Raw genomic sequence first — 26,081 nt, 5'->3', positions numbered from 1 at the left:
TTGTTTCATACTGCAGTGTCTCCTTCCTGACCTAACATGTTTCTCTGTTGCTGAGGACACCTCTTCTGAACATTGTATTTATACGTAAAACACCGGTGCACTTTTCAGACCCAAGCCCAGCTGTCACATCACGCCAGATGGGAAACTGCAGAGCTCAGAGGCCAGGCCTCCTACCGGAGTCCAAAAGAGCAAAGAGCATTCCAGCAGTCCCCGCAACTCCTGGAGCCCCACCACCATGCTCCACTTCCTTATAAAGTGGCTGCGTGGGTTTGGGAAGCAGAGGCTGTGATGTGTTGGGTGTCAGTTAAAAGCAAGATGAGCCCGCAGAGGAATAAGCAGGTAGAGAGTGTCAATGGTCAGTCTGGGGAGCAGAATCTAAATTAGACTGTGACACAGAGAAGATGGCAGGGCACAAGTCAGAGAGCCAGGAGTCTTCGCTGCACCACTGACCACCAGGGTACTTTGAATCTCTGCGTTTCCATTTTCTCATATGTAAAGTGAGGATGACTATAATACTACTTATCCTTACCAACCTAAGGAGACTGTCTGGTGGAAGGGATTCAAGTACACAAAGATAGTCTATAAAGCACTTTATGACTGTTGTTCTTATTACTGTCATTACTATTCTTAAGAAAGCAGCAGAACCGTGGAGAAGGTGAACCTAGAGCTCCTTAGGGCTTGGGGCAGTCAGACAACAAGTGCTCACACATTTCCTGCAAGTCAAGCCATGCTTCCCAGCCTCCTTCCCAGCAGGAAAGAGGATGGAAGACCACCTGCTGAGAGTGCGAGTGACTGTTTTGGGTCTAGAAAGAATAGGTGGAGAAACCTATAAGGCTGCAAAGTGTTTTTGAGAAATGAAATGTTTCCAAAAATTTCCCCAAAATGTGTTCCACTACGTATTACCAAAAAGGATTTGGTGGTGAAATCAGTGTGGGAACAGGCTTCCTCCCCCAGGCCTTCTCTCTGAGACCTTAACAATGAATTTCCAGTGAGGATATGGGATGCAGGATGTGCCAAATTTATTTAACGACAGAACCCTTTCCCACAGAGTATCTATCAAAGGGTTTCATGAAACATACTTTGGGAATTAAACCCTCCAGTTGGGCATAATGTTATATGGGCACATGGATCATGAAAAGGGAAACAAGAATACTTTTTTAACATTCGATCAATGGTAGGCAGCTGCTGGACATTTTGGGAAAAGGAGAAATCCATTTTTTAACCATGGTACTGAAACACATTTTCCCTGAACCACCCTAAATTCCAGCCCCTCGAGATCCACCAGCTGTGCGACCCCACATTCCACAGTCACATACATTAAATCTACTTTTATTTTTTGTTCTAAAATGTGCTTTTTCTTTCTTTAATATCAGTCCAGGACCTCCACCTCCTCTTTAAAAAACAAACAAACAAAAAAACACCACCACACACACACAGACACACACGCCATCCTCCAACCAGGTGAAAAACCCCCGGCGATTAGTCTATAACAAATATTGACACGAGGGGAAAAAAAGCATGTTGAAATGTATTAGAATCAGAACCTGTACAAAAAAAAAATTAAAATATAACCTGAAACTGTTCAAGTTCAGAAAGGCTAGTCAAGTCCTTTTCTCTTGCCAGGAGAATGCCATCATTAAAGGGCTCTGGGTCACCAGCCAGGGAGTGTGGGAAGAAAGAAACAGAAGCAGCAACAGATCCTTCACCAGACAGACAGGCCTCGACACCACCATCCCCACCATGGATGCAGCCAGGAGGAATTAAAGATCTTGGGAGAGCAAGTGTTGGCAGACAGCCCCAGTGGGCCACTGGGGCCTTCACACCAAAAACCAGTCTGAGTAGTCAGAGGCAGCAGGAAGTGTGGCCAGCAGAGAACACCAAGCTAGAAGAAACTTCCGCCACCCAGCAGACCCATAGCCCCCTCCACTGATGCTCAGATACCAGATGTTAGTCAGCCCAGTGTTCCCAACTAATGAGGGGCTGGAGCTGGGCTTAAGAGGCTGAAAACCCGCAGGTTTAGTAAACATAGCCCAGCATCACATCCCTCCATGGCCTGATCAGAGCTGCCAACAGGGGATAAGGTAGGAGAGGGAAAACAAAGCATTTTGATACCTGGCTAAAGGGCGCCTGCACCATTGTGGGTACTGTGGTACTTGGGGCTGGAGAAGAACAGCCCCCCTCACTCAGAGAGGGGCCTCCTTCACAGCCATCCCTGTGGGCCAGTTAAAGCTGCTTCCAGCTTATGACCAGCCTGACAAAATGACATGAAGCAAAAGAAAAACTGGGAGGGAGACAAGCCCTTAGACAGAGACAAGAACCTCCTGGAGGGAAGCTGGGCAGTGTCTGGCCCTGTTGGGATGGCATCCGTAGAGCCCCTGAGTCTGAAGGGAGCAATTGGGGAAGGGCGAGTAGGTGAGGGAAGGGAGTTGACGGTTCTTCTGGAACAGTACCAACGTGGGGGAGGCGCTGGTGAGGGGACGGGCAGGTCTGGAACTCACGGAAGGTAGAAAGGGGAGGAAATAGGCCCTTGGTGTCCCCTCCCCACCTGACCCAGGCCTGGTGAGTGCCAGCTGCCCCAGCCAGCCCTAGTGGCGGCTGGAGACCAGACCTTTCACTTTGGACATCTTCTTAGTGGGCTGCCTCTGCTCAGCGTGAGGGGGACACTCTCGTTCAGCCAACTGTTGCTCCATCTCCTGAGCTGAGGAGGACGCGGTAGCTTTGAGTGTCTTCTTGATGTTGGTAACCTGGAGGGAGACAGGATTGGTGTGCTCAGCTTGTGAGCACCACAAACCCCCTGAAACTTGTTCTCACTATAATGGGGGCCACTCAGAGAAGAAGCCAGAATCCTCTGCAAGAAAATCTGAGATTATTTTCAGAAACCCAGATGAGGAGAAACAATCAGAGGCTACTCATGGAAGATACATGGAAATGAGTCATGCAAAAAAGTGGAACTAACGCTTTCTTGGTTGAAAACAGGGAATATGCCAAGCGGCAGCAGACCATTTGGCAAAAAGGTAAAACACCGTAGGTGAAAGAAAGCTCTGGTTAAAACAGCCTTAAAAAAAGAAAAGGTGACCCAAGATGCTATACTCAGCTAATTATTGTTTCTGTATGAAACCACAAATATTTCACAAGAACTTTGAGAATACAGTTCTTGAATAAGCAACTGAGGAAAAACGTCAGCCAACTAAGTGACAAATGACCAAAAAAATGCGAGTAAAAAACTGGCAGAAATGCAATCATGGTACTCAGCATATGTTTCTTCACTTAACAAAGGAGTGGGTCAAAAATATTTCAGAACTCCTGAACATTTTTCCATGTCAGAACACATATTCTCTCTAACATCTGTGTACTGTTCTACTATGACTGATCTACCACTTTTCAATTAGTTCCCAGTTTGTTTTTCACTTATGTATATGCTACTATGGACAGCCTTCCATGTTTACCTTTTGCATACTTTTGTGAATACCCATGGAGGACATATTCCTAGAACTGAGCTTTCCACATCAAAGACTCTGCACACTTTATGCTTTGGTAACTATTGCTACATTGCCTTCTGAAAAAGATACCAACTTGTACGTCTACTGTGTACTCCCGTGCCCGTATTTATACACGTTCCCCAATAGTTCTAATGGATCTTTTATACCTTTGCCCGTCAGCTAGCTGAGAGGAAGGAAAGGGGGAGAAAAGCAGAGGAGAAAACATTAGTTGTTTTTTTTTTTAATCATTAGAAGGAAGAAAGGGGAGAAGGTTGGTGCAGAGTAAGGTATATGTTTGTTGGTAACAAAGAGAAGGTGCTTCCCCTGTTTGGCGGCTACCATGTTCCCTGGGAAGGTTTGGTTTTCGACAGAGCAAGAAGGAAGTTGCCAGGGACCATGGTTCTCAACAGTCAGAACATCAGGAGCTTGAGTAAGAGGCCGTCCAAATGCAGAGATGAGAGCGACACAAAAATTAGGTTCCTGGAGGAGATCTATCATCTGCAGAAAGATCCTGGACTAGACTGTAGGTCATTTTTCATTTTGTTTTGATGTAGGAACAGCCATGACCCAAAACCGCTGTCACCTTAATCAATACTATGACCTTTCTGAAAGGAACATCAACAGAGGGCTGTGGACTGGGACAGTGAACACAGAGGGCAGTCTAAGTCAAGTCCGGATTTATCCTGTGTCCTGCCAGACCAAGAAATGCTATCTCAGAACCCCAGGCATCTCACCTCCTAGAGGCTCATTGCTGCTCTGGTATCTCTTGTTGAATAGAGTCACTTGGTGAGATAGTTAATTTGGAGCAAGTGGGTAGCTAGCCACTCTCTCTTGTAAAAGAGATGTTTGTGTTTGTTTCACTTCAAGGCATAGTTTGACGGCCTTAGAGAGAGATTAAGAAAGGTGATTTCTCAGTTACCACGGCTTTATAAAATAACACTCCCAGGTTTGTCCAGTTTGATATGTTTTCTAAGCACTGTAAAGAAAATTAATTAAAATCTTAAGAGGTCACAGCATGACTTAAGTTTATTTCTTTGCATATCAGTTACCTCTGACTTCTAACGTATTAAAAGATCCTGCAACCTAAAAATATACATTAAGAAAATGGAGGGAAATAAAAAAGGAGATTCATGCCTCATATTTTCAGTACCTGGGATACACTGCCTGAGGGAATTTGTTTTTAAGGTTTCCCTTTTGAGCTGACAAAATCTTATTTAAACAAAACATTATGAAAATAACAAGTTTTCATTATAAGGCCTGTATTTCCAAAAAATGGTATCTTTCCCACTTAGCAAAACAGCTTTATTAAAAATAAATTTAAAAATATAGTTTCCTTCATTTCATCTTGGCTGCTAAACACCACTTAACCTTATTTCATCAAGTTCTTCGTGCAATCATTTTCACTAAACAGTCAGCTTATACTACAAATAATTTCCTATATTGATTCTTTCATTTAATATATCTTAGATTTACTGACAGCCTCATAATCCCTACATGAATAAGAAAAAAGTATTTAATCAATTCCCAAATAACGGGTCTACTTTCAATCCCTTGCATCTGTGTTTCTGATGAATCTGTCATTACAAGCATAACAGAAGTTAACTGGCATTTTTCTTTAGTGGCCTCAGGTGACTTGGGCCAGCTTTGGCATCAGAGTATCCATGGTGGAGCCGAGAAGCCAGTCCCGCCTGCCAGCCCATGGAGCAGACTCTGTCCTGTGGCACATTCACTGCACACAGGCCACTCACCAAGAAAATGTTCCCTGTCGGCCTCTCAACAGCCAATCAGCTCAACTGGCTCCAACTCTTTTGCTGTATATACTCTTCCCCCACCCAAAGTTCAGCACTTCCCGTTTCAGATCCTTTATAATAACATGAAATCACAGGGTCTCACCCTAGTTCCCAAGAAAACCTGCTCTTCACCCTTCTCCATCTACAGAAGGACCTAACTGTGCTCTCTTCCTATCTAAACCATCACTCCCCAAAATGGTAAGGCAGCCTCCCCATCTCAGTGACTCAATTCTATTTAAAAGCCTTTGATTCAGGATCCTGTCAAAAGCTTTTAACCAAATAAACAGAAGCAAAGACACTGCTCCACTCTTCACTCAAATGCCTATTTACCTTCTCAAGCAGTTTTTCTTATAGAAACTATCTCCTGACAAGCTATTATTTGGGGTGCTCAGTGACCCTGGCATGCCAGAAGAAGAAATGAGACTTACCCCCAAGGAAAAACCTGGGTTGTTCACCATTTCTGTAATGCCACTCAAGATCCTGTCCCTTCCTTCCTGCTCCACAGCACGTGCCCTCCACTGGAACCACACTGGTGCAGGCCTCATCCTCAGAAGCAGTCCACTGGTTCGGCCTTGATGCCTTTCCTGCACCCCGTTCCAGCCTGGGCGAGCTTCCTCCTTTGCTAGCCGCCTCTGACCCTACCTATTCCTCAAACCCACCCTGAACACTCTAGCCAACACTGACCTGCCTCCCTAAGCTACATCGCCTGGCAGCACCTCCCACTCTTGGATGGACAGCCTCCTCTGTGCTGTGTCTCCTCTGTTTCAGGGGTTCACATCTAGCTTCCAGTAAGACTACGTACTGACAAAGTTAAGTCCTCCTCACTTGGGTAAACAAACCATGGAGAAAAAGAGGGGTTCTTGGGCAAGTGTCTCTTAGCCTAAGAAATGAGGCCTTTTATCCTTAACAAGGCCTCAGCCTGGATGGGGGTGACGCGGCTCCTATCACACTGGGGCCTATCACAGATAAGCCTTGCTCAAGTCAGTCTGATTGTTAGTATTTTAAATACACGGAACTCACAAAGGAGACTGTTGAGCCAGTGACAGACTCTCATAGCTGAGGGACAGGTAAGAGTCTTAGCTTTCTGTAATAGCCTCACGGGTCTGAAAGTAGACAGCTCCTTCTGGGATCCAACAGTGGCTAGCCAGGTAGGTCTACCAACGAAACCCACAGAACACGCCTGAGAAGTCTAACTCCTCTTTCTCAGAGCTGCCCTTTAAATGATGACTAATATCCCACAGACTTGTCTTCTTTGGCCTAAATGTCCCTAATCTTTTCTAATTTTCTTCCTTGAGTGGACTGGCTTGCAGGCCATCCCCATCCTATTACCCCAGGTGACCTAGAGTTTGTCACACCCCTCAAATTACGGGCCTTAGGAATTTTCAGATGGGCCTGCACCTGCTAACAAAGTCACAGCCTAGCTCTATTAGAGACCTTAAATATTCAGGCAAGAGGAGAGAAAAGTGTCCTAGGGTAGGAAAACTTCTTTCAGCTGTGGGACAGAGCAAAGGTAGACAAGAGGTAGAGTGCAGAGTCAGAAAAGTGCTCCAGAGAAAAGGAGACCAGGGAGATGGAGAGAACCACCCTCCAGAAGGCATGAGAAGCACACTGCTGGTGCACTCTGACAGCCAACAGGCTCGAGATCTGTCATTAACAACCCCTGGGGGATTTTCTACATAAAGAAAAACAGAGTTTACTGTGTCCAATTATGCTCTATTACCTACAAGACTAGAACACAGCCTACCTTGTAAATGTAGCACGTGCTATATATTGTCATTCCAGAGAACATCAGGCATAAGCACATTCAAATAGAAAGAGAAATACTCTCCAAAACCGAATGTAAATGAGGTGCTTGGTGGAGGTAATCATTACCTCCCCTCCAGAGTGTTTGCCCAGAGATAATGAAACAGCTCATAATGTTACTGTTCTATCTCCTCCAGGTATGCTGGAATTGTAGCTAATTAGTTTGTGTTATTTCTGTGAAAGGCTAAGAGGACAGAATATTCTTGGGCAGTTTGTGATGGGGCTGACTTCATTAAGAGGGAAGGCTCTTAAAGCTAATACTCACCAGAAGATAGCTGCTGTTATAAGATTTTGGAGGGAAAAAAACGTCAAGTTTTCCCCTCTGAGAATAAGCAATCTAATTTAAGGACAAATAAAGAAAAAATCAACTCAGCTGAGAAAATGACTACAAAACTTAGGTTACAAGTAACAGAAGCATAAATCGAAGCAGAATAGGGCAGAATTACAACTTTAGTCATGGTAGACTTTTCTTTTCAAGTTAACAGATATTTAGTCAGCACCCTCTCACTAAATGTGCCTTCAGCTGGGGGACAATCAGTATCCTACCCACAGCAGATTATGCATTTGTGAATGGAAAAACGGTCAAGACTCTGGGCTTTGACCATTATCCCACTCTTCTCATACTTGTCTGTTCCAGGTTTCCTAGAAGATTATTAAGTCAGTAGATTGTTCTAATTGGGAGTGGAGGTGGCCTCGGTGGTTTCCTCAAATTTCTCTCAAACTTAATCAAATCACTACTGCCACCTGGTGGCAGCATTGGGCTCTGCCAGCAGGGGCAGCTGGAGCTGCGTTTTCCTATAGTGAGCAAGCCCCTGTGTGCTGGCTCTCTCTCTTGTTTAATAACCATAATTCAAGGAGCCCACACTGTTGTAAAAGTATTGGTTGTGCCTCAACATTATGCAGTGCCTTCTTTCATCAAATGCCATTTGTCATGAAAACAAACCTGAGCCATTCAAAATTCTAAAACCAGTATCATTTATTCAATTTTGCTAACAACCGCAATCCAAGCCCACCACCTACCACACAATTAGCAACTGTCCAGGCACAATCAGGCTCTTCCTGGGGTACCAACTAGGTTAAAGATGGTTTGTTTCACATGGGCTATTCCAGGGCAGGTAGGCATGTTTAGCTTCCAAACCTCATTTGTTTCCAGGGTTTGATTTATAGAGAATAATCAGTGAAGAAGAGAGTGGTTACCCCTTCCTACTTTGCTCAGATATCAATCCCAGGTCAGAGAAGAGACCACAGGGTTCAAGCAGGGGATTACACAGCTCACTAGAGAATCAGCAGGCTTAACTGTATCTGTCTCTGACTAACGCTGAATTAAATATAGTTCACACTTCATTGGCTAGAAGATTAAAAATTAACAATAGATCAAACATTCACAGAGTAGGTATGCATATGTATATAGGGGTGTGTGTGTTTCTGAAATAAATTCACTCTAGTTCATGAAAACCAGGGTTCAGCAGCCCACTGACACTTGGGGAGGGTGTGCCTGAAATATACAACAGTCATTTGAGCACCTGTTATGTGTTAGACATGGGACAAGGAGCTGACCTTACCAAGGCCAGGTTTTATTTTAAATGAGACACAGGTTTTATTTTTTAGGAGTACACACAACAGAGTAGGGGAAATCTTCAAATTCCAAAAATCCTCCTTTGGTAGGCACAATTACTTATTTCTTATGTTCCTTAGCTGTTAATCTCTTGAACAGCTGACATAAAATTCATTAAATACCATTAACGCTTCAAGCTCTATCACTCTAGAAAAGGACTTTCAATGCCAAAATTCTGATCTCAAGGGCTCCATACAAATCGGGCGATGGCTCGACAGGTATCCAGGCTATATGCTCACAAACACCCACTAATCAAAGGCTGAAGCCTGTGTCTCTCCCAGAGGCTAAAACTGTTCTGAACAACCAAATGTCTAACACCGCAATCACACTTCTACCTTCACTTGCATTTTACCAACCAAATTTTTTCCCTTTCTTCCTTCTTTAGTATGAAACATATCATGCATTTTAAAAGATTACAACATTTTACAACAGTTTAGAGAAGAATAAAATGAACACTGTGCATCTACCACACAGCTTAAGAAGCAGCAGTACCAGGGCCTTGAAGCCCCATGTGTCCCTGCCCAACTACACCCCTCCCTCTGCCCGACCTGGTAACCACCATCCCTCCACTCATCTTTAAGACTCATCCCCAGACTCGTTTCTTTTGCTCTACAGCTGCAAAGTGCATGTGTACTGAGGAATTATAAGGCCTTGTGCTCTAAGCCCGCTCACCCTCTGGTGACCAGGAAGCAGAAAGGAGACAGAGAGCACCAAGAGCAGGGCCTGTGTCACTCATCTCTACTCCAGTCCTGCCCAGGGCCTGTTTGTGAGTGACCTCTGGTTTAATCTACAGCAAGATTCACAAGACAAAGGAACAAACAGGGATATGCTGGAGTGGGGACAAACGTTCCCTTCCTTACCTCTGCCTCTACCTGCTGCTGAGTCCGGCTGTGGTTCTCCTTGTACTGGTTGGCTCTCAGAACTTGCTGCTCGATGCCCAGCAGGACTGCTTCGCAGCCGTCACACCTATAAAGGAGATAACCACCAGCCCTGAGCTGCAGAAAGGTCTGGGAGCTCTTCTCTGGCCTCTGAAATCTCCCTCCCTGACTCCTTAACAGACATCGCCTGTAACCCTCCATCTGCCAAGGCTCTTGCCCCTTCACTCCTTCCAAAAGACAAGTGTTTCTGCATACATAGCATAGAGCATTGGAAACAAACATGGAGGATGAGGAGTGGTTTTACAGCTTTAATTTCCAACCTTCACATCCCATGGGAAAGCTTCACTGGCTGTGCAATTAAAGGAGTTAGGAGCGACGTTAACAGGCGGCACTGATTAATCTACTTCCCTCTGCAGAAGAAAGTATTTTCTCAAAGCATCCTATTTTGAAGATTGCCCTTTATCTGAGAAGTGTGTTACTTCCTAATTCATTATTTCATGTTCCCACTTTTTATTTTGAAAATCTTAAAACCTAAAAAAAAAAAATTAATAGTACAAGAAATAGCCACATACCCCCCCACTTCAGAGTCCACAGCTGTGAACATTTTGCCGTATTTGTGATAGCACTCTACATACCAATTTTGTTTCAAATCTAACTCCAATGCCTAAGACAAGTTGTAAAAATTTGTACTACTAAACATCCTAGAATGGGGGTTAGGATTGCCCCACTGGGTGCAAACACACTGAAACCAAACTACAGAGGTGAAAACTGTGTCAGCCACCTCAAAAACAGAATAAGACCGCAAACTTTAGTGGGATTGGAAACCTAGATTTTGTATGCCAGACCATTTTCATGCTAGGGGTATTTTCTAAGATTATTTCCCGTTTATTCTGATTTAACAGTTTTACAATCTTTTGAAAGTTCCCGCCTGTGTCAGACGTTGTAAAGGGAAGGTGTCTGGGGTCACACTTGGGACAGAACTTGGGATAAAGGGTGGGCAGTACATGCCCTGGGGTCCAATAGTAGCCGAAGTGACGGAAATGCAGGGGCTTTTGGACATCCCTGGATATACACTTCTTGAGGCTAAGCCAGAAAGTCAGTCTGTTTTAAAGAAAACAATTTCCTTACCCCTCTGTACAAAGTCTGCCTGCCCTGCCTCATGACTTCCAATATGCCATGTGCCCACCTGGGAACATACTCTCCTCACCTCCAATGATACTCCAACCCTGGCCCTCCTTCAAAACTCAGCTAAAACCTCTTTAACTAAGTCCATCTAGCTTTCTAAGTCCCAAATCATTTGAATAACTCCTTGAAGGATGTGCCACAGCTCTTGCAAACATCAAATTACATTTAAATAGACTATATGCAAATATCCCACTTCCTTTTATATTGCAGAAAATGGTTATCAAATATTCTGTGTTTGAGTCTCTGTTCCAACTTAGAATAACCTATTCCTTTGTGTTCAGTATCCCTCACAATGTTTTACGAACACTAGCCCAATGTTACTGACACTGAACATGGGTTCTCTTATCCAAAGAATCTTTACAAAACTAACTTCTTGAGCTTGGTCAAACTCTGAGGGTGAGTTTGCAAAGCACAAAGTCAGTATCACACAGTGAGGCTTCAAAGGCTCCACCTGCCAACCCTGGGCATTTTACAACACGCTACTAAACAGACCCCAACCGTACAGGACAAGAACTATTTTACAACCAAGACACTAGGAAGCCTGAAGTGATTTCTGCTGTCATACAGCTGTAGTCACAAATGCAGCCCCTCTTTGTAGCTTAACTGTCTCAAGGCCCCAGCTCCAGGCAGTCCTAGATGATAACTGGAGACCACATTTCCCCAAATAGAGGCACAAAGGGCATGCTAGATATCCTCTCCCTAAAGAGGGGGACACCTCCTTCTTTGAGCCTCACCATTCATGCAAGGTCTTGACAATATTATTGATATCTTTCTTTCGGATGTCACGGCCAATGCAGAAATCCACTTCGAGCAGCTGGTTTCGCTGGTCCAGCTTGCCCTGAATGATATCGGTGTAGACAGCCTCGATGATAAGGTCTTCCAGTTCCCGGAGATTCCGCATCTCCAGGTCCTTCAGCAGCACGGAGTAGGGAATACACTGTAGATAAGGCCATATGATATTTATAAAAACCACTGGCAAACATTAAAGAAAATGCAGGTATTACCAGATAACCAACAGCTGCCTCAGAGCTTTGGGAAATGTGGTATATTGGTAATTATTAACATCTATGGCAACAAGAGATGAATAAATGAGCTGTGAGACCTGTGAGATCCAAACAAGACCCACAGCATCTAGGCATGTGTTCTCCTCAGTCCTCCACCCCCAGACTTCACCCAGCTTCCAGCTTTCATGCTCTGAAGTATGCTCTTAGAGATCCCAAAGACTCTTTACAGAGGAGAAAGGGAAATACTCAGTATATGGCACTCTGCTGCCTTCTGGAAGCTTGTAGAATTTGCATAAATGCCAGATCATCACAAAACTCCAAACAATCTCAGACACCGAGAGACGAACTGGCTGTGTGCCCAGCACAGAACAATTACAAAAACTTACAGGCTAACACATCCACCCATAGGTGGTCAATGGGTAGTGCTGGCTCAGAGGTCATCCTGAAATTTACATATGTTTTCTCTGTCTCTTAAAACCAATGTCAGTTCCCCAACAGTGGTCCTTTATTAGGCTGTACCAACATTCTGTATGACTCCAAGACAAGTGGATATCTAAGTATCCAGTTTTCTGCAAATCCTCTGACACATCACTATTAGTTTGCAAATTAACACAGCAATCAAATCTGCAGAAACAGACAGGAGGAAGATGTATGCAGAGAAGAGGGCAAACATTCGAGGGGGTTTTCTGACTAAAGATCTGAAATTCAGGGGTGGTACATGCGCTTACAATGACAGGTTGCAGAAATAAGGGAAAAGGCAGTCCTACTCTTTGCTACACTTGAGAGGTCCATGACAAGGACCAAAAAAAGGTCAGATTCTCATTTCCTAACAAAATAGGCCTCCCACCCGAAATGCCAAGCTGAGAAACAGAAATTTATTATGAGACCATGTAAAATGATTTCAGCCACTGAAATAGCAATCCAAGAACAAGTATACATCTCTCAGACTCAATCAGAGAGGGGAAATGCAAAAAGCAAACTGTTTCAAAGGCACAGACCCACAAAAACTTAAGACATTTAAGCTGGGATTGGCCAAAATCAACTATAAATTAACCGAACCTGTATCATCTTTGTTAATGGCTATGAGCAGCTGGTTGCACGTCTTCTAAATCGAGTGGGGCAGAGAACTCAGACATACAGTGGAGTGGTATCTTCTAGAAGGTTAGGGTCAAAAGTTAGCATATAAAACAAAAATCCCAGTTAGTATAATTAACCTTGAAAATCCCTAGAGGAAGGCAGCATATTAAAAATCTACCTCTTAGTTTTTCCTCCAGCACTGGCACAGTTCACTGTGCTCTGAGCAACTGAAGTGGTTAGCTTGCCTTGATATGCCTTGCTGTTTAAAAAATCCGTTTCTTGAAACAGCAGTCTCCTTTAAGCATTACAAAACGCTCACACCACGTGACATACCACAGCATGTCAAAACTGAGACCTGCTGATTCACTACCACTCCTGGACACTTTTCCTAAATCGAATGGTGAGTAATTGCCTACACTGTTTTAACTGTTATTTTTTTCTCTTTTGTCCTTTGCCAGGCAAATTCTATACATTTATGATGTGACTCTGTTGTGTGTAGCTGGGACTTCCCACACTGATGCCAACGAGACACCTGCCTCGAAATGAAGAGGAAAACAGGAAAGGGTTCAAGCCATACCTTCATCCTTGATGCCAAGCTCACGATGGTGAGGTGTTTCAGCTTGTTCTGCTGAGCTGTGCTCAGTTCCGGCAGGCTCTCCTTGTTCGCTGCTCAGTCCCACCCACCACAAAAATCAAGACACAAAATAAAATTAGGATTTCTTTATGGAATAAGTACACCAACTCCCCACATCAAACCTACTACTGAATCACTGTCATGACTCTGCACTTATTTGTTAAGCAAATGTTCCATGAGCACCTCCTGTCTTCTCTGAAATATCATGTGCTTCCAAAGAAGAAAAAACTGAATCTCTACACATAAGGAGCTTAGTCTACTGAGAAGTCACGTATGAATGCACAAAATTATATGACAATTATCTTAAAGGAATACTATTTGTGCCCTTTGTGACATTCAATCAAGTTCAACATGTCTTCACTGAGCATCTGTTATGTGCAATGCCCTGTTTTAAGGGATTCAGGGGAATCAAGGATAAATAAGATGGGCCTTGTCAGGGCACTCCACAACTCCAGGAGCACCAACTACCACCCAGAGTTGTGTAACTCAAAGACCTTAGACTTGTCCTCGGTCTTACCATTAGATGTTTCAACAGCTACAAATGCAAGACAGAATCACCAAAAGAAAGGTATAAATTACCAGAAGATAGCCAAAGGGTTAAGAGGAGGGGAGAGGCAGAACGGGAAAAAGAGAGAGAGAAAGAGAGAGCGAGAGCAAGAGAGCACGCAAGTGAGTGAAATCACACTGGGGAGACACGGGAGAGAAAAAGAAAGAAAGGTGGAATTTGAGATGTTCCCTGAAGGATGGGCAAAAGTTTAGTAATAACAGTAATGGTAACAACAGCACTGGCAGCAGCCACTGGTGACATATAAGACAAGCTTTACTTGGTATAAGTGCAAACATAGATCCATAAATGCGCACACACATCCACTTAATCCTCACAGCAACCCCGCAAGATGGATTCCAGATATGTCTTCAATTCCTTATCCATAATCCTGGATTCCAAAAAAGGTGAATCCAAACCAACATTTTTTTCCTTGAGCACAGTGCTGAGATTCATCTGGTGGCAACTCATCTAAATTGAGTTACGCTTTTTATCCCATTTGTTGCAAATACTCATTTGTTTTGCTGCAAAACTATGAATGTGTTTGACTATCAGTGTTGCCCACATCTCTCGAGTGCACTACATTAAAAAGTATATGCATCATATTACCTTTTTAAAGTCCCCAAAACTCTAAATTCTGAAACATCCAGCCCAAGGAGTGCAAGTAAGGGACTGCAGATCTTTCTATTACTCCCATTTTAGAGATAAGGAGATTGAGGTACAAAAGATTATTTAATTTGCCAAAGGACACACGCCTAGTGGAAGTGGAAATAGAATATAATGCAAGAATCCTGGTTCCAAAGTCTGTTAAATGCTGCTCTTTAGAGAGGATGGAAACAAAGAATACAAAGCAAAGGTCAGAAAAAGCTGGAAAGTGGCAAACCATCCAGTCTGACAGCAGCACAAAGTAGAAGTGACCAGGGAGAAAGAAAGTGAGAAAAAAGGGGCAGTCAGGGATATAGTAGGGAAGACCCTGAGTCATACCACTAATATAAACTGCCAGGCCTATGTCATGCCACTAAAATAAACTGGGGAAGCCAGACAGAAATGGCTTGGGTGGAAGGTAAGTTAGTGTCTGGACAAGCACACACCTCATTCCTGATATTTAAGATTCTAATTTATGATGATTCAAATGATTTACAAAAGAGAATGGGGTAAGTAGATTATGGAGTATTAGATTATGAAATATTAAAAGTGACTACAAAGACTTAAAACATGGATAAATGCCTATGAAATAAGTGAAAAAAGCAAGATATAAAATTGTATACACAATCTAATATCACGAACTACATATCAGAAGGTACAAGCACAAGGAGGAAAACTCCAGCACCATAATGCTAACAGTACTTTGTTTAATGGTGGTACAACTATGAGTAACTTTTTCCCCCTATTTTCCAAACTTTCTTCAATATGGTGATAGTATTTAGATAATATTTAAAATGCTTAAATACTTTACAAGTGGGTATTCTGACGTTTCACAACACTCCAAATGTTCTACAAACACCAGTCCTCAAGAATCTCATCTGGAAAATAAACAAGGGCTATATTTATGGATGAGCATAAACATAGCCCCCACATATCCACTGGGAAATACAAGGTGAGAAGGGAAAGTCCTCATGTGAGGTCACCTACTGGACACAGTAAAATGGGAAACAGCCAGGTTAAAAAGTTCCCACCCTTTGTTTTGTATCCCAGACCTCAGTGATCCTCATGAAGACAACACATCCAAACAGAGCAACATAATTAAGAAGACTTTGGAGGATCTTAACCAACTCACCTATGTAATCTGGGTATGTTCCATAGGCAAACAGGTTCAGCAACTGCAAATAAGCAGCATTAGTTCCTTCTGCAAGCTGAGAAGAAAAAAAAAACAGTTCACAGATCAAGCTATTTATAATCACTGCAGTGTTCAAGCAGAGGACAGATGACCATGTGCCACAGTTTTGTACTGTTTTATTGCTTGGTCCCTGAGGTCCCTTCCAACTCTTTGACTCTGAAGAAAAATAAATAAGGTTATTAAGGCCCCAAATTTAATTTTTCTCCCTCAGGAATCCATATTTTACACTCCACACAGCATGCCCAAGAACTACTTTTGTCACACACACACACAGATGTGCACACACACAAAGCAGAAAGCACAGGGAGCAGTTCATCTTTTCTCAGGATTCCCTTGCCATCAAAACGAGAACTGGATCAGCCTGTCTACACACCAGCTTGGGAGGTACAGCACAAGCCACTAACAATCCAAACCGAATAAAGTATAGGGTTGGCTCCAAGTTTCAGGACTGCAAGTGGACTGTGAATTCTGGAGATTAGCACAGCGTAAGGTGTGACAAAAGAGCCCAATTGGGGCAGGAAACCAGGATATCAGTCAGCACCAAACAAAATTACGTATTCCTCACTAATGCTAATGGCAAAGAGCCACCTGTAGAAGAAAAATGAAAGAGATACTATTCTACCAGGAACTGCTCTCCTCTGCTCTGCTGCCAGTTACCGTAACTGGGTGCTTCCCTTACAAATACGTACTTGTTACTCTTGCAATTTACCAAACTCAGGAAAGTCTGAACAGGAATACCCAAGTGGTATTCTGTGGACACCAATAATACTACTACTCAATTTTTACCATCTTATAAAAAAAAGGTTCTAAAAACTGTATAATTTCAGACCACTGAAAGGCTACTAGTTTATTCCCAGATCACATATGGAAAAAATAAACTGTGGGAGGATAAAGGTGATTTGCTAAGCACTCCAATGAGAACTCTGGCATCCTAATACCCAGTCTAACTTCTCAGGTTATCAAAAACCACCTGAAGTCCTGAATTAGAAGTGGAAGAGATCATCAAATCTAGCCGCCACTTTTCAGACAGACAATTACAAAACTAGCTATAAAAGACTATTTTCTCTAGAGCAGACACTCCCAAGTTTCTCCCACTGGCTTAAATCACCAAGTTCTTTCTGAGAGGACGCAACGTGAGTCGCAACGCTGAATCCTGCTTACCTAGGAAATGCAGCTAACACATCAGCTGGACCTATTTCCTGAATATAGAGTGACCCTTCTGTTATTTAAAGATGTAAAAAAATGCTGGAGACTTGAGAAAAAAGGCCATGGAAGGTGCAGCTGATGGCTCATTAATAAACCCTACAGTGATTGTGGATCCATTTCAGATACTTGTGGCAGCAAACAAAGCAGTTCACCTCTACAAACTGAGAAGAATGAAGACAAGAACTCTATCTACTGAAATTATTTTCAATCTTTCCCCAACTAATAATATTTCAGAGGCTTTGAAGAAATTTGGTATCTCAGCAAATGACACTTCAATTCTAATTACTTATATTGAAGAGGGAGAAAAACAAATAAATCAAGAAGACCTAATATCTCAGGTGGAAGGTCATCAAGTTTCTCCAGAAAATCTTCCTGAAATAACAAATATTACAGAAGTGAAAAAGATATATAAACTATCTTCACGAGAAGAAAATATTGGGACATTATTGGATGGTATCATTTGTAGAATGTCAACAAAAGATGTTTTATGAAATGAAAAATATTAATAGTTTTCAGCATTTATTAAAAACATTGGTTATTTTTTCCAGATTTAAAAAAAAAAGTTCTTTCTGGCTTTAATTTTCATCTACCTCCTCTTACCCAAACTTCCATATAAAACAACCACTTTGGTAGGGGAGGGTATAGCTCAGTGGTAACTTGCATGCTTAGCATGTACAAGGTCCCGGGTTCAATCCCCAGTACCTCGGTCAAAAAAAGAAATCTAATTACCCAACACATATAAAAAATTTTTTTAATTTAAAAACAAAAACAAAAACAAAAAACCACTTAGCATATTCATTCAGGCTTTTCATGAACCTGAAGGAACATATTACCCCTTTGTCATCACTTCTTTTGAAAAATGATGAGCTATCAAGCCATGAAAAGACATGGAGGAAATTTAAATGCAATATTACTAAGTGAAAGAAGCAAATCTGAATGGTTACATATGTTTGATTCCAACTATATGACATTCTGGAAAATTTCAAACTATGAAGACAGTGAAAAGATCAGTGGTTGCCAGGGATTAGAAGGGAGAGAGGGATAAACAGGTAGAACACAAAGAATTTTTAGGGCAGTATAATACTCTATATGATATTTACACAGCAGATATATGTCATTATACATCTGTCTGAACCCATAGACTGTACAACACCAAGTGTGAACCCTAATGTAAATGATGGTCTTTGGGTGATAATGACGTGTCCGGGTAGGTATCACACTGGTGGGGGATATTGGTAATGGGGGAGGCTATGCATGGGGTACATTAGAACTCTCTGTACCTTTGTCTCAACTTTATTGTGAATCTAAAACTGCTCTAAAACAAAAAACTCAGTTTTCTTAAGTTTTCCTCAAGGGACTCCTTTTCTATTCTCTGGTAAATTAAATTTTTACTGAAAGCTTACTGTGTGTCAGGCTACACAATAAGCTCTAAGGAAACAACTGTGAGCACACAGACTTTACCCTCATGGAGCTTACAGTCTAGCAAGCCAGCCTGCCATTAAATAAAAATTCACAATTGAAAAATAAAAGTGGATCTTTGTGTTTCTAGCTGTTGCAGGGAAAGGAAATGATGCAGCGTCCACACATCTGCAATGGATATCATGGGGAACTACCCAAGCTTCCTGATCAAGAGGAATAAGCTAGGGTGAAAGAGTATAGCTCCGTGGTAGAGTGCACTTAGCCTACACGAGGTCCTGGGTTCAATCCCTAGTACCGCCATTGAATAAATAAATAAATAAACCAAATTACCACTCTCCCCTCCCCCCAAAAAGAATAATAAGCAGATATACAGCAGCCAGCCAGCCAGTAACCTGAAGACACACAACTCCTTTTGCTACAACAGGCTGATTCAAGGCAAGGCTGTGGGCATGGAGCCGGCAGCCAATGGCAAAGGTGTCCTCGTGGTCATAAACTGAAGAACTAGCCAGCAAAAGCCAGTCACCTCCTATGTGTGGACCACCATCAACAAGAATGCCTGGGACACCCTCAACAGCATCGTGCACATGAACAAGGGCTGCCCAGACCTGCACATGGCTACCATTGGCAGAGCTGGCAGCCATCCACAGAGCTGGCACCATCCTAGGCAGCCAGAAAGAAGCTGTGATGGTGAAGAGGAAGTTAACCTACCCCACCAAGAGCTCCTGAGCACAACTCCCAAAGTAATAAAGATGTCAGCAGACTTCTCAATCTATGTAAAAATACTAATCAATAAATATAAAAGTATCTAAAGCGGGAAGTAGATGGTTAAAAGCATATGCCGCTTTACATCTCTGTTCCACCTGGTTATTTTTCACCAGATCTTCTCATTTTTAAGGCACAACAACCAAAAGTGATACTCAAGGTTTTAATAACAACCACCACACAACCAAACAAAGTAAAAAGGACTAATTCCAAGCTTTTCATGTCATATCTTTTTTAACACATCTACTTTATAATTGCCCTTTTCACGGGAACAATATACTCTTTATTCACAATCATCTCATGTTCAATAGCAATCATTTTCTGCTGTGTATGTACCTGATCAATCTTCATTGTCTATATTCGCACTAGAGGTTTTATGCCCCTAAGAATGACTAAAACTACCTCTGCTAAACATCAGTCCACACTTCTAGTCTACTTTTTCAGTTTATCAGGTTCAATTGGATATTCCCCTATCTTTCAAGTTATTAGCAGCCTAACTTAAATTGACCCCAAATTCAGATGAAAATATTGACCAGAAGGAGCCCAGGACATCATCCTTGCTCTCTTACCCTGCCCCATTAATTCTCATTCCTCTCTCAACAGAGCACCTCACAGGTCCATAGCTTCAGCACTGAAATTCTTCGCAAATATGGAGAATCACAGGAAGGTTTAGAACAAAGATAGAGAAATTGTTTGTAAACTTCTCTTACCTCCTGCACATTGGCCAGCTCCAGCAGTTCTCCAAAGACATATACCCCAGGAGCCTCCAAAACTTGGCTTATGAGAGCAGTGAGGGCTGAGCCACTGGTACCTTTGGCTAGTAAAATAAACTGTTCCAGGAGATTACTTGAAGGTTTCTGTTCACCTGCCATTCTCTGACCTTGAGATCTGTCCAAAAGAAAAGTGTTTCATTCTTCCTTCTTCTTTGCACAATCTACGTTTATTCAATGTTGGATTAGACATCAGAATACTTTAATTTTATAGTATTCAATAAGAAAAAACAGGTCCTGAGTCCAGATCTCATTTTGTGAAATGGGTAGGGTTCAACCTGTAGTTAAAGGGATTTTGTCCTTATTCTGACATTTGAAACACATTTAGTAAAAGCCACTTCATCTCCACCTGGCCCTTTCCCAAAGGCAGCACCTTTTAAGCCCTTAAACCTAACCAGAACCTAAAGAAACACACAGGAGTATCTCAGTTGTTGTTTTATATCCACTCATTTTTAGACTCTGGTTGAGAAGCAGAGAATGTTGCCCATACACAGAGGCAGCAGAGGTAAGCAAAACAAATCAGTCACAGCTTCCAGTGTGTCATCAGAATCCCACCTACAGCCAAATACAGACAAGGAAAGATACAAAAAGCAGATGTCCCATTTAATGAAAAAAGTCATTGACAGAATATAAAAAGGGGGAAATCATCTTGATAGATAAGAGGCAACATGTTCAAACTAAGAAAATAAATGCATACATGCTGTGTAAGTCCATGAGGAAAATCCCTTTATTTGGCCTCCTATTGATATGTAACATTTACCAAACGTGACTTCAGAATTTGTATGAAACCTCAAGAAAACAATTTTAAAAAATCTAAGAAATCAATGAAGATATAATGTTGCCATCCTTAAGACATTAGGACAGGAGGGTCCCCCAACTGTATAATCTACTTACTACAAACTGAGTGTGTGTGAATACACATACTGCATATCTACTCTACAGGAGTCTTGCATAAGGAAAGATTACTTCTCCAAGAATAATATATACCAAGCAGTGTGACAAAATGAAGGAGAAAGGGTATAGTACAGTAAAAAAGAGAACAAATCAAAGAAGGATAGTTTGATGCAAGAGAAACTAAGTTTTCCTGTAGAAGTAGATACCAACAGCAGCAGCCCTTTCACAGTATTACAGGAACAAGTATGTCGCCTCACCCAGGGTTACCTAAGAAGGTCTTGTCGGAAACAAAAAAAAAATGAAGTGCGAGGGAATAAAGGTTGGTGAGGGAACGGGAAACTGGAGGGAGAACGGGAGAGAATAGGAGGGAGATGTGGAGGGGAGGTGATGGTTAGGAGAGGAGAAACAAAAACCTTTCAAAGTGGACACTTGTGAAGACACTGAATGGAAGGGCCTGGTGATAGAGAAGAGGTAGAAAAATGGACAGAAACTTAGGTCCCTCAAAAAAACTTGGCCAAAAGAGCAAAGCCAGTGGGGGCAAAGAGGTAAGGAGGCGGTGATAATCGCTTTCTTCTGGAGTGGGAGGGTCTGAAAAGGCGGCTAGGAACTCAGGGGAGATGAATTCCCGTCGTGGCGGGCGCTATTTTGACGGATGGCAGAGGGGCAAAGAGGCAGCCTTAGGGGGTGGAAAAGAGAGAGCAGTTGCGGTGCGGCAGCTGAGGGTCGCAGACTGGGGTGAGCTTCAGACTGGGTGGCGTGTTACAGGCAGGGCCGCGGGTGCAGAGTAAGGAGCCGCGGGGCGCGCTCCCGGAACGGGGGCGGGGCAGTGTGACCGCGAGCTTTTCCCACGGCTGGCGCTAAGCCTGACGGCCCAGACGAGCCAGGCGCGCCGGGGTCCGCCCTCTCGCCAGCCCCTACCTGTCCTTGCCGCCTCTCTGTCCTCTTGGTCGCTGACTTGGCCTCCCGGCGCCTGCCCGCAGGTTGTCAAGCGTCCATGATCTGCCGGGCGTCCGACGCTTTTCTGTCTCCGCCAACCCGTTGCCCTTGCGGCTCCCCCGGAAGCCTCCCGCCGCTGCACTCGAGTTCCGCCCACACTAGGTTCCCCCTGCTGCGTTCGCAGCCTCAAACCTTCAGCGCGCCCCGGCCAGGGAAAGGGGGTCCGAGCCGGGTGGGGGTCCTAAGGAGAGGAATGCAACCCAGGCAGTACTGGGCCCCAAACCATCGCTATTACCATACTGGGCCCTAAAACCGCCTCTTTGGCCCAGCTTTACCCCTCAGAAGTTGCCTATAGCGACTGTGTCTACCCAGGGGGGTACAGAGACAATAAGCAGTAAAAACTACCATTTTTTGAGCGTTCTTCCATGTGCCGGGTGCTGTACATTGTCTTGTTGAATTTTCATAGTAACTCTATGGCCTGTAATATTATTCCCATTTTTCAAGTGAGATAACCAAGCCTAAAAATCCAAAAGCCAGTAAAGGTCAAAGTCCCCTTTGTAACCCAGGCTATCTGAAACCAAAGACCATGTTCTTCACCTCTAATCAGAAAAGGTTTTAAAATAAGCAAGAGATGGGTTGAGACAACAATGGTTCTGTGACCAAAATGACATTCATGGGATTGCATTTGGTACTTACCAACTCCCCTGGGATATAGTAAGAATGTTACATAACTGAACACTTAAACTGGTCCCTTTAAACTATACATCACAGACTTTAAGGTCTTGAAGATGAGAATAAGAGGCCTGTTTACGTTTTGTGCGTTTGAATGCAGAAATCAATCAGACAGATGCAAAGGAGCCTAGCAACAACTAACTCATTTATTTAAAAAATTTCTTTGCACCTATTATATTCTAGAAGGTTATAAGAAGAAAAGACAAGGTTCTTGCCCTAAAAAAGCTTCAATGTTTTAAGTGCCATGAGAGACAGATGATAACACTTTGGAACCACAGAAGAGAATGTGCTGGGGAAGAGAAAATGGGCATCTTATGGGCAAAGGGGGTAAGTAAAAGAGGTCAATGACCATAGTCACAGAGGTTTGCACTGTGCAGCATATACTGATGCATAAAAGAAACCCATGACTGGGACCCAGGGTTCACAGGTGAGAAATGGGGGCTACAGAGTTGAAGTTAGGTCATCGAGGTTCTCGGAAACCACATTCAAGGCACTATACCCAGTAAAAACCTAAATACTGCTAAGTTCCTACCTAGGAAAGCTCAGAGCTCCTGGGAGAGACAGGCCTGTCCAGCTATTACAGACCATGCCATAGGCAGCCCAAGGGTACAGATGAGGCTCTCCTCACTGTACCCGGAGGAGAGGTGATTTAAGGCAGGATTCTGGAGGAAATGATACTTGAGTTAAGCCTGGAACAATGAGCAAGCAAATCAGAAAGAGTATAAGCCATGTTAAAGAGTTTTTGTTTTATCTTAAGGGCACTGGGGAGCTATTTAGGGTTTCTTTTTTTTTTTTTTTTTTTTTTAGCTGTGGAGAGGTCTGAATAATTGCCATTTTGGACACTAGCTGTTATAGGAATGGATTGGATATGGAGAGAACTAGAGGCAGGGGAATGCTTGAGGTGACCAATGTATTCCATTTAAGAGACTGTGAGATCTTAAAGAAAAGTAGTGGCAGTTGGGCATAAAATCAGAAGGGACAGTGTTGGAGACATTTAGACCATAGTCTCTATCAGACCTGGTGACCAGTTGAATGCAGGGATAGGGAAAGAGGATCTCACCCAGGATTCTGGCTGGGGAGGCTAGAGCTGTCTGGAGGTGGTGTAAGTGAACAGGGCTGTGGAGGAGAAGGGGCAAACATGATGGTGGAAGGAAGACAACTAAGTTCTGTTGAGTTCCTAAACATTCTGGCTATGCCTCCATTTCCTCCACACAAGCCAGCAACTCCTCTCCTAGAAATAAGTGCACAAGCCCACGAAAAGAAACATATGAGTATTCACTGCAGCTTTTTAAATAAAAGCCCAAAACTGGTAACTGAACACTTAAATGCCCATGAATAGTAGAGTAGGCAAATAGTGCTACATACATTACAGTGGAAAACCACTCAGTTTTCAAAAAACAAGCTACTGCTACATACAACATGGATGAATCTCACAAAAATACTGAGGAATGAAAAAAGCCAGACTCATACTGCGCATACTATGTGATTACATTTAAATGAAATTGAAGAACAGATAAAACTGATCTATAGTCATTGAAGTCAGAAGAGTGGCTTTTGGGATGGGAGGATGCGGTACTGACTGCGAAGGGACACAAGGGGTGCTGGAAATGTTCTGTATCTTCACGTGTGGACACAGGTCTATACATACGCAAAAACTGTGCCCTTGCTGTATGCGTTATACCTCATTAACAAAAAAACTTACAGATAAAAATTTCTAACATGGAAAAAAATCCTACTCATACCACCTCCTCCATCAAGTTTTGCCAGCTGAAATACAGCTTTCCATCGGGGCCTCTGTAGCATTCTAGTGTCCTTTCTTTTGTGCCATTTATCACAGTCCATCTTGAATTCTGGGAGTCTCTTTATTTCTCTAATTGAATGGTTATCTTCCTGGTGGCAGTGACCATTTCTTTCACCTTATACCAACAGAGAGCCTGGCAAATAGCAAAAGCTGAAAAAGGTGTTTGTTGAATTACATGGAAGGAAAAATTGGGTGGGTGCCCAGATTGGTAAAAGGGGGACAGGAAGAGGAGGGAAGGCCTAGGAAAAGATAGCAGATCTCCAAGGAAACCTTTGCTTACAGTACAATTTTACCTAGTTTCTGCAACCACATTAAATGTCACCTTGAGCAGTAAAGAAAACATCAAAACACCAAGTCTTACCTAAACGGAGGATAAACAAACATTACATTCCTTTACTTGCAGGAAATCCACCAAATAAATGCCTACTTAATGTCGACTGAAGAAAAACACACAACCTAAAAGTTGCAAACTATGTTTTATTCAGGGACCTTACTGTGTACTGTAGCCCAGGAGATAGCCTTTCAGATAGCTTTGAGGAACTGCTCCGAAGAGGTAAAGGAGGAGCCAGGCTACATAGTTTTTGCTGGGGAAAAAAAATGTAGTCGAATATCAAAAGATTACTAATCACAAAAAAACAGATATCTCAAATGAATGATTTTAGTGTTTATGTATGGGAAGATGCAAGAATCGAAGGGTCACTGAAATTATTCCTTAGATATGTTTCTTAACTGTGTAGGATAAGTATCCTGTTTTTTCCATCCTAAATTCCCCTGTGGGCCCATTTTCAGGGGCAGCTTCAGTGGCTGAGGGCTTGATAGTTGGCAACATTCCTTGTTATTTACCGGAATGTCAAGCAATATTCATTGTTTACTAATATGGCAGGCAACATTTTTTTCTGTCCACACTAACCTCTGGATGTTTCAACCTGGGTGGGAAAACTTCACCAAGGAGAATAAGGTCGCATAGCCATGCTGCTAAAAATATCACCACCCTAGAGCCCAGACTGCAAGAGACTTAGATCCGAATTTTAACTCTGCCCCATCTTGCTGTGGCCCGTGGACAATCTCTTTGCGTCTCTGGGCCTCAGTTTCCTCATAAGTAAAACAACAAGGGTTGGATTGGCAAATTCTCTGAATTCTTACTGCATTGATATTCTGAGTACACAATCCGTATCTTTCCCAGTCCAACGCAGGAGCACATCAGAAACCCCTGCAAAACACGTAAAAGGCGCCCCAGAACAACAAGCACGACTTGAAGGACTCATTTTGTTATATTATCTTTCACAGTTTAATCAGTGTTTGTGTTTGTTTTTTCAGTCTTACCATGACTTGCAGGAGATTTCTGAGTTCCATGTAAATAGAAGTTACCTCTCTGTGGGCTGTCATCTTCTTTTGAGGCTGAAGAGGATCTTCCCGTCTGGTTTCAAGACCCAGGATTCAGAAAACACCAAGCCTACAAGCCGGTTTATGAATTTGCGCACGCTGCGCGGCACACTGGAATCTAAGTTATAGAGAAATAGAGTGCTGGGAATGCTGGGATTTGTAGTCCCTGGGCTTCTTGTTGCGTGCTGGGATTTGTGGTCCCCCAGGTGCCCCCTGGAATGCTGGGAAGTGTAGTCTCTGCCACATCGCACAGGGCAACCTGCCGTCATCTCAGAACCCTACTGTGCCAGCGTCAGGAGCGGTCCCCTCGAGCCTCTGCAGGTCTGAAGCCA

The 26,081-nt window shown here is 43.0% G+C and overlaps 2 protein-coding genes across 7 annotated transcripts; one reads left to right on the top strand and one right to left on the bottom strand.

The window, feature by feature from the left end:
* Positions 1–1,508: 1,508 nt before the first annotated feature.
* Positions 1,509–26,048, bottom strand: COPS7B (COP9 signalosome subunit 7B). 6 transcript variants are annotated; one of them, XM_032480484.1, is made up of 8 exons: positions 19,944–19,986; positions 15,787–15,862; positions 15,466–15,532; positions 13,409–13,497; positions 12,814–12,908; positions 11,485–11,687; positions 9,548–9,653; positions 1,509–2,744 (listed from the first exon to the last, which is right to left on the bottom strand). In XM_032480484.1, the coding sequence occupies exons 5-8, from the start codon at positions 12,820–12,822 to the stop codon at positions 2,586–2,588; spliced, it is 477 nt and encodes a 158-aa protein (XP_032336375.1). In that variant the 5' UTR covers positions 12,823–12,908; positions 13,409–13,497; positions 15,466–15,532; positions 15,787–15,862; positions 19,944–19,986; the 3' UTR covers positions 1,509–2,585. The 6 variants fall into 6 exon arrangements, with proteins under 6 accessions (XP_032336375.1, XP_014413527.1, XP_006183347.1 ...); XM_014558041.2 differs by lacking the exons at positions 12,814–12,908; positions 15,466–15,532 and adding an exon at positions 25,690–25,906 and having other exon boundaries at positions 19,944–20,121; XM_006183285.3 differs by lacking the exons at positions 12,814–12,908; positions 15,466–15,532 and adding an exon at positions 21,816–22,144 and having other exon boundaries at positions 19,944–20,121.
* Positions 17,015–17,614, top strand: LOC102517289 (EKC/KEOPS complex subunit TPRKB-like). The gene is given in 2 exon segments (XM_014558043.2): positions 17,015–17,083; positions 17,085–17,614. Coding segments are annotated over 2 exon segments (528 nt in total). The 3' UTR covers positions 17,544–17,614.
* Positions 26,049–26,081: the final 33 nt, after the last annotated feature.

The sequence above is a fragment of the Camelus ferus genome, chromosome 5 (genome assembly GCF_009834535.1).
Source record: "Camelus ferus isolate YT-003-E chromosome 5, BCGSAC_Cfer_1.0, whole genome shotgun sequence".
NCBI classification, from domain to species: Eukaryota; Metazoa; Chordata; class Mammalia; order Artiodactyla; family Camelidae; genus Camelus; species Camelus ferus.
Note: the sequence above shows the minus strand (reverse complement) of the source record. Positions and strands in the feature narration are given on the sequence as shown.

What these genes read in the sequence shown, in the direction of transcription:
- COPS7B (XM_014558041.2), bottom strand. Translation starts at nt 20,105, where the DNA reads ATGGCAGGTGAACAGAAACCTTCAAGTAATCTCCTGGAACAGTTTATT. An exon ending in AGCTGGCCAATGTGCAGGAG is followed by an intron (nt 15,863 to 19,943) that starts GTAAGAGAAGTT and finishes TTTTCTTCTCAG; the next exon opens with CTTGCAGAAGGAACTAATGC. An exon ending in GTCAAGACCTTGCATGAATG is followed by an intron (nt 9,654 to 11,484) that starts GTGAGGCTCAAA and finishes TCTCCTTTATAG; the next exon opens with GTGTGACGGCTGCGAAGCAG.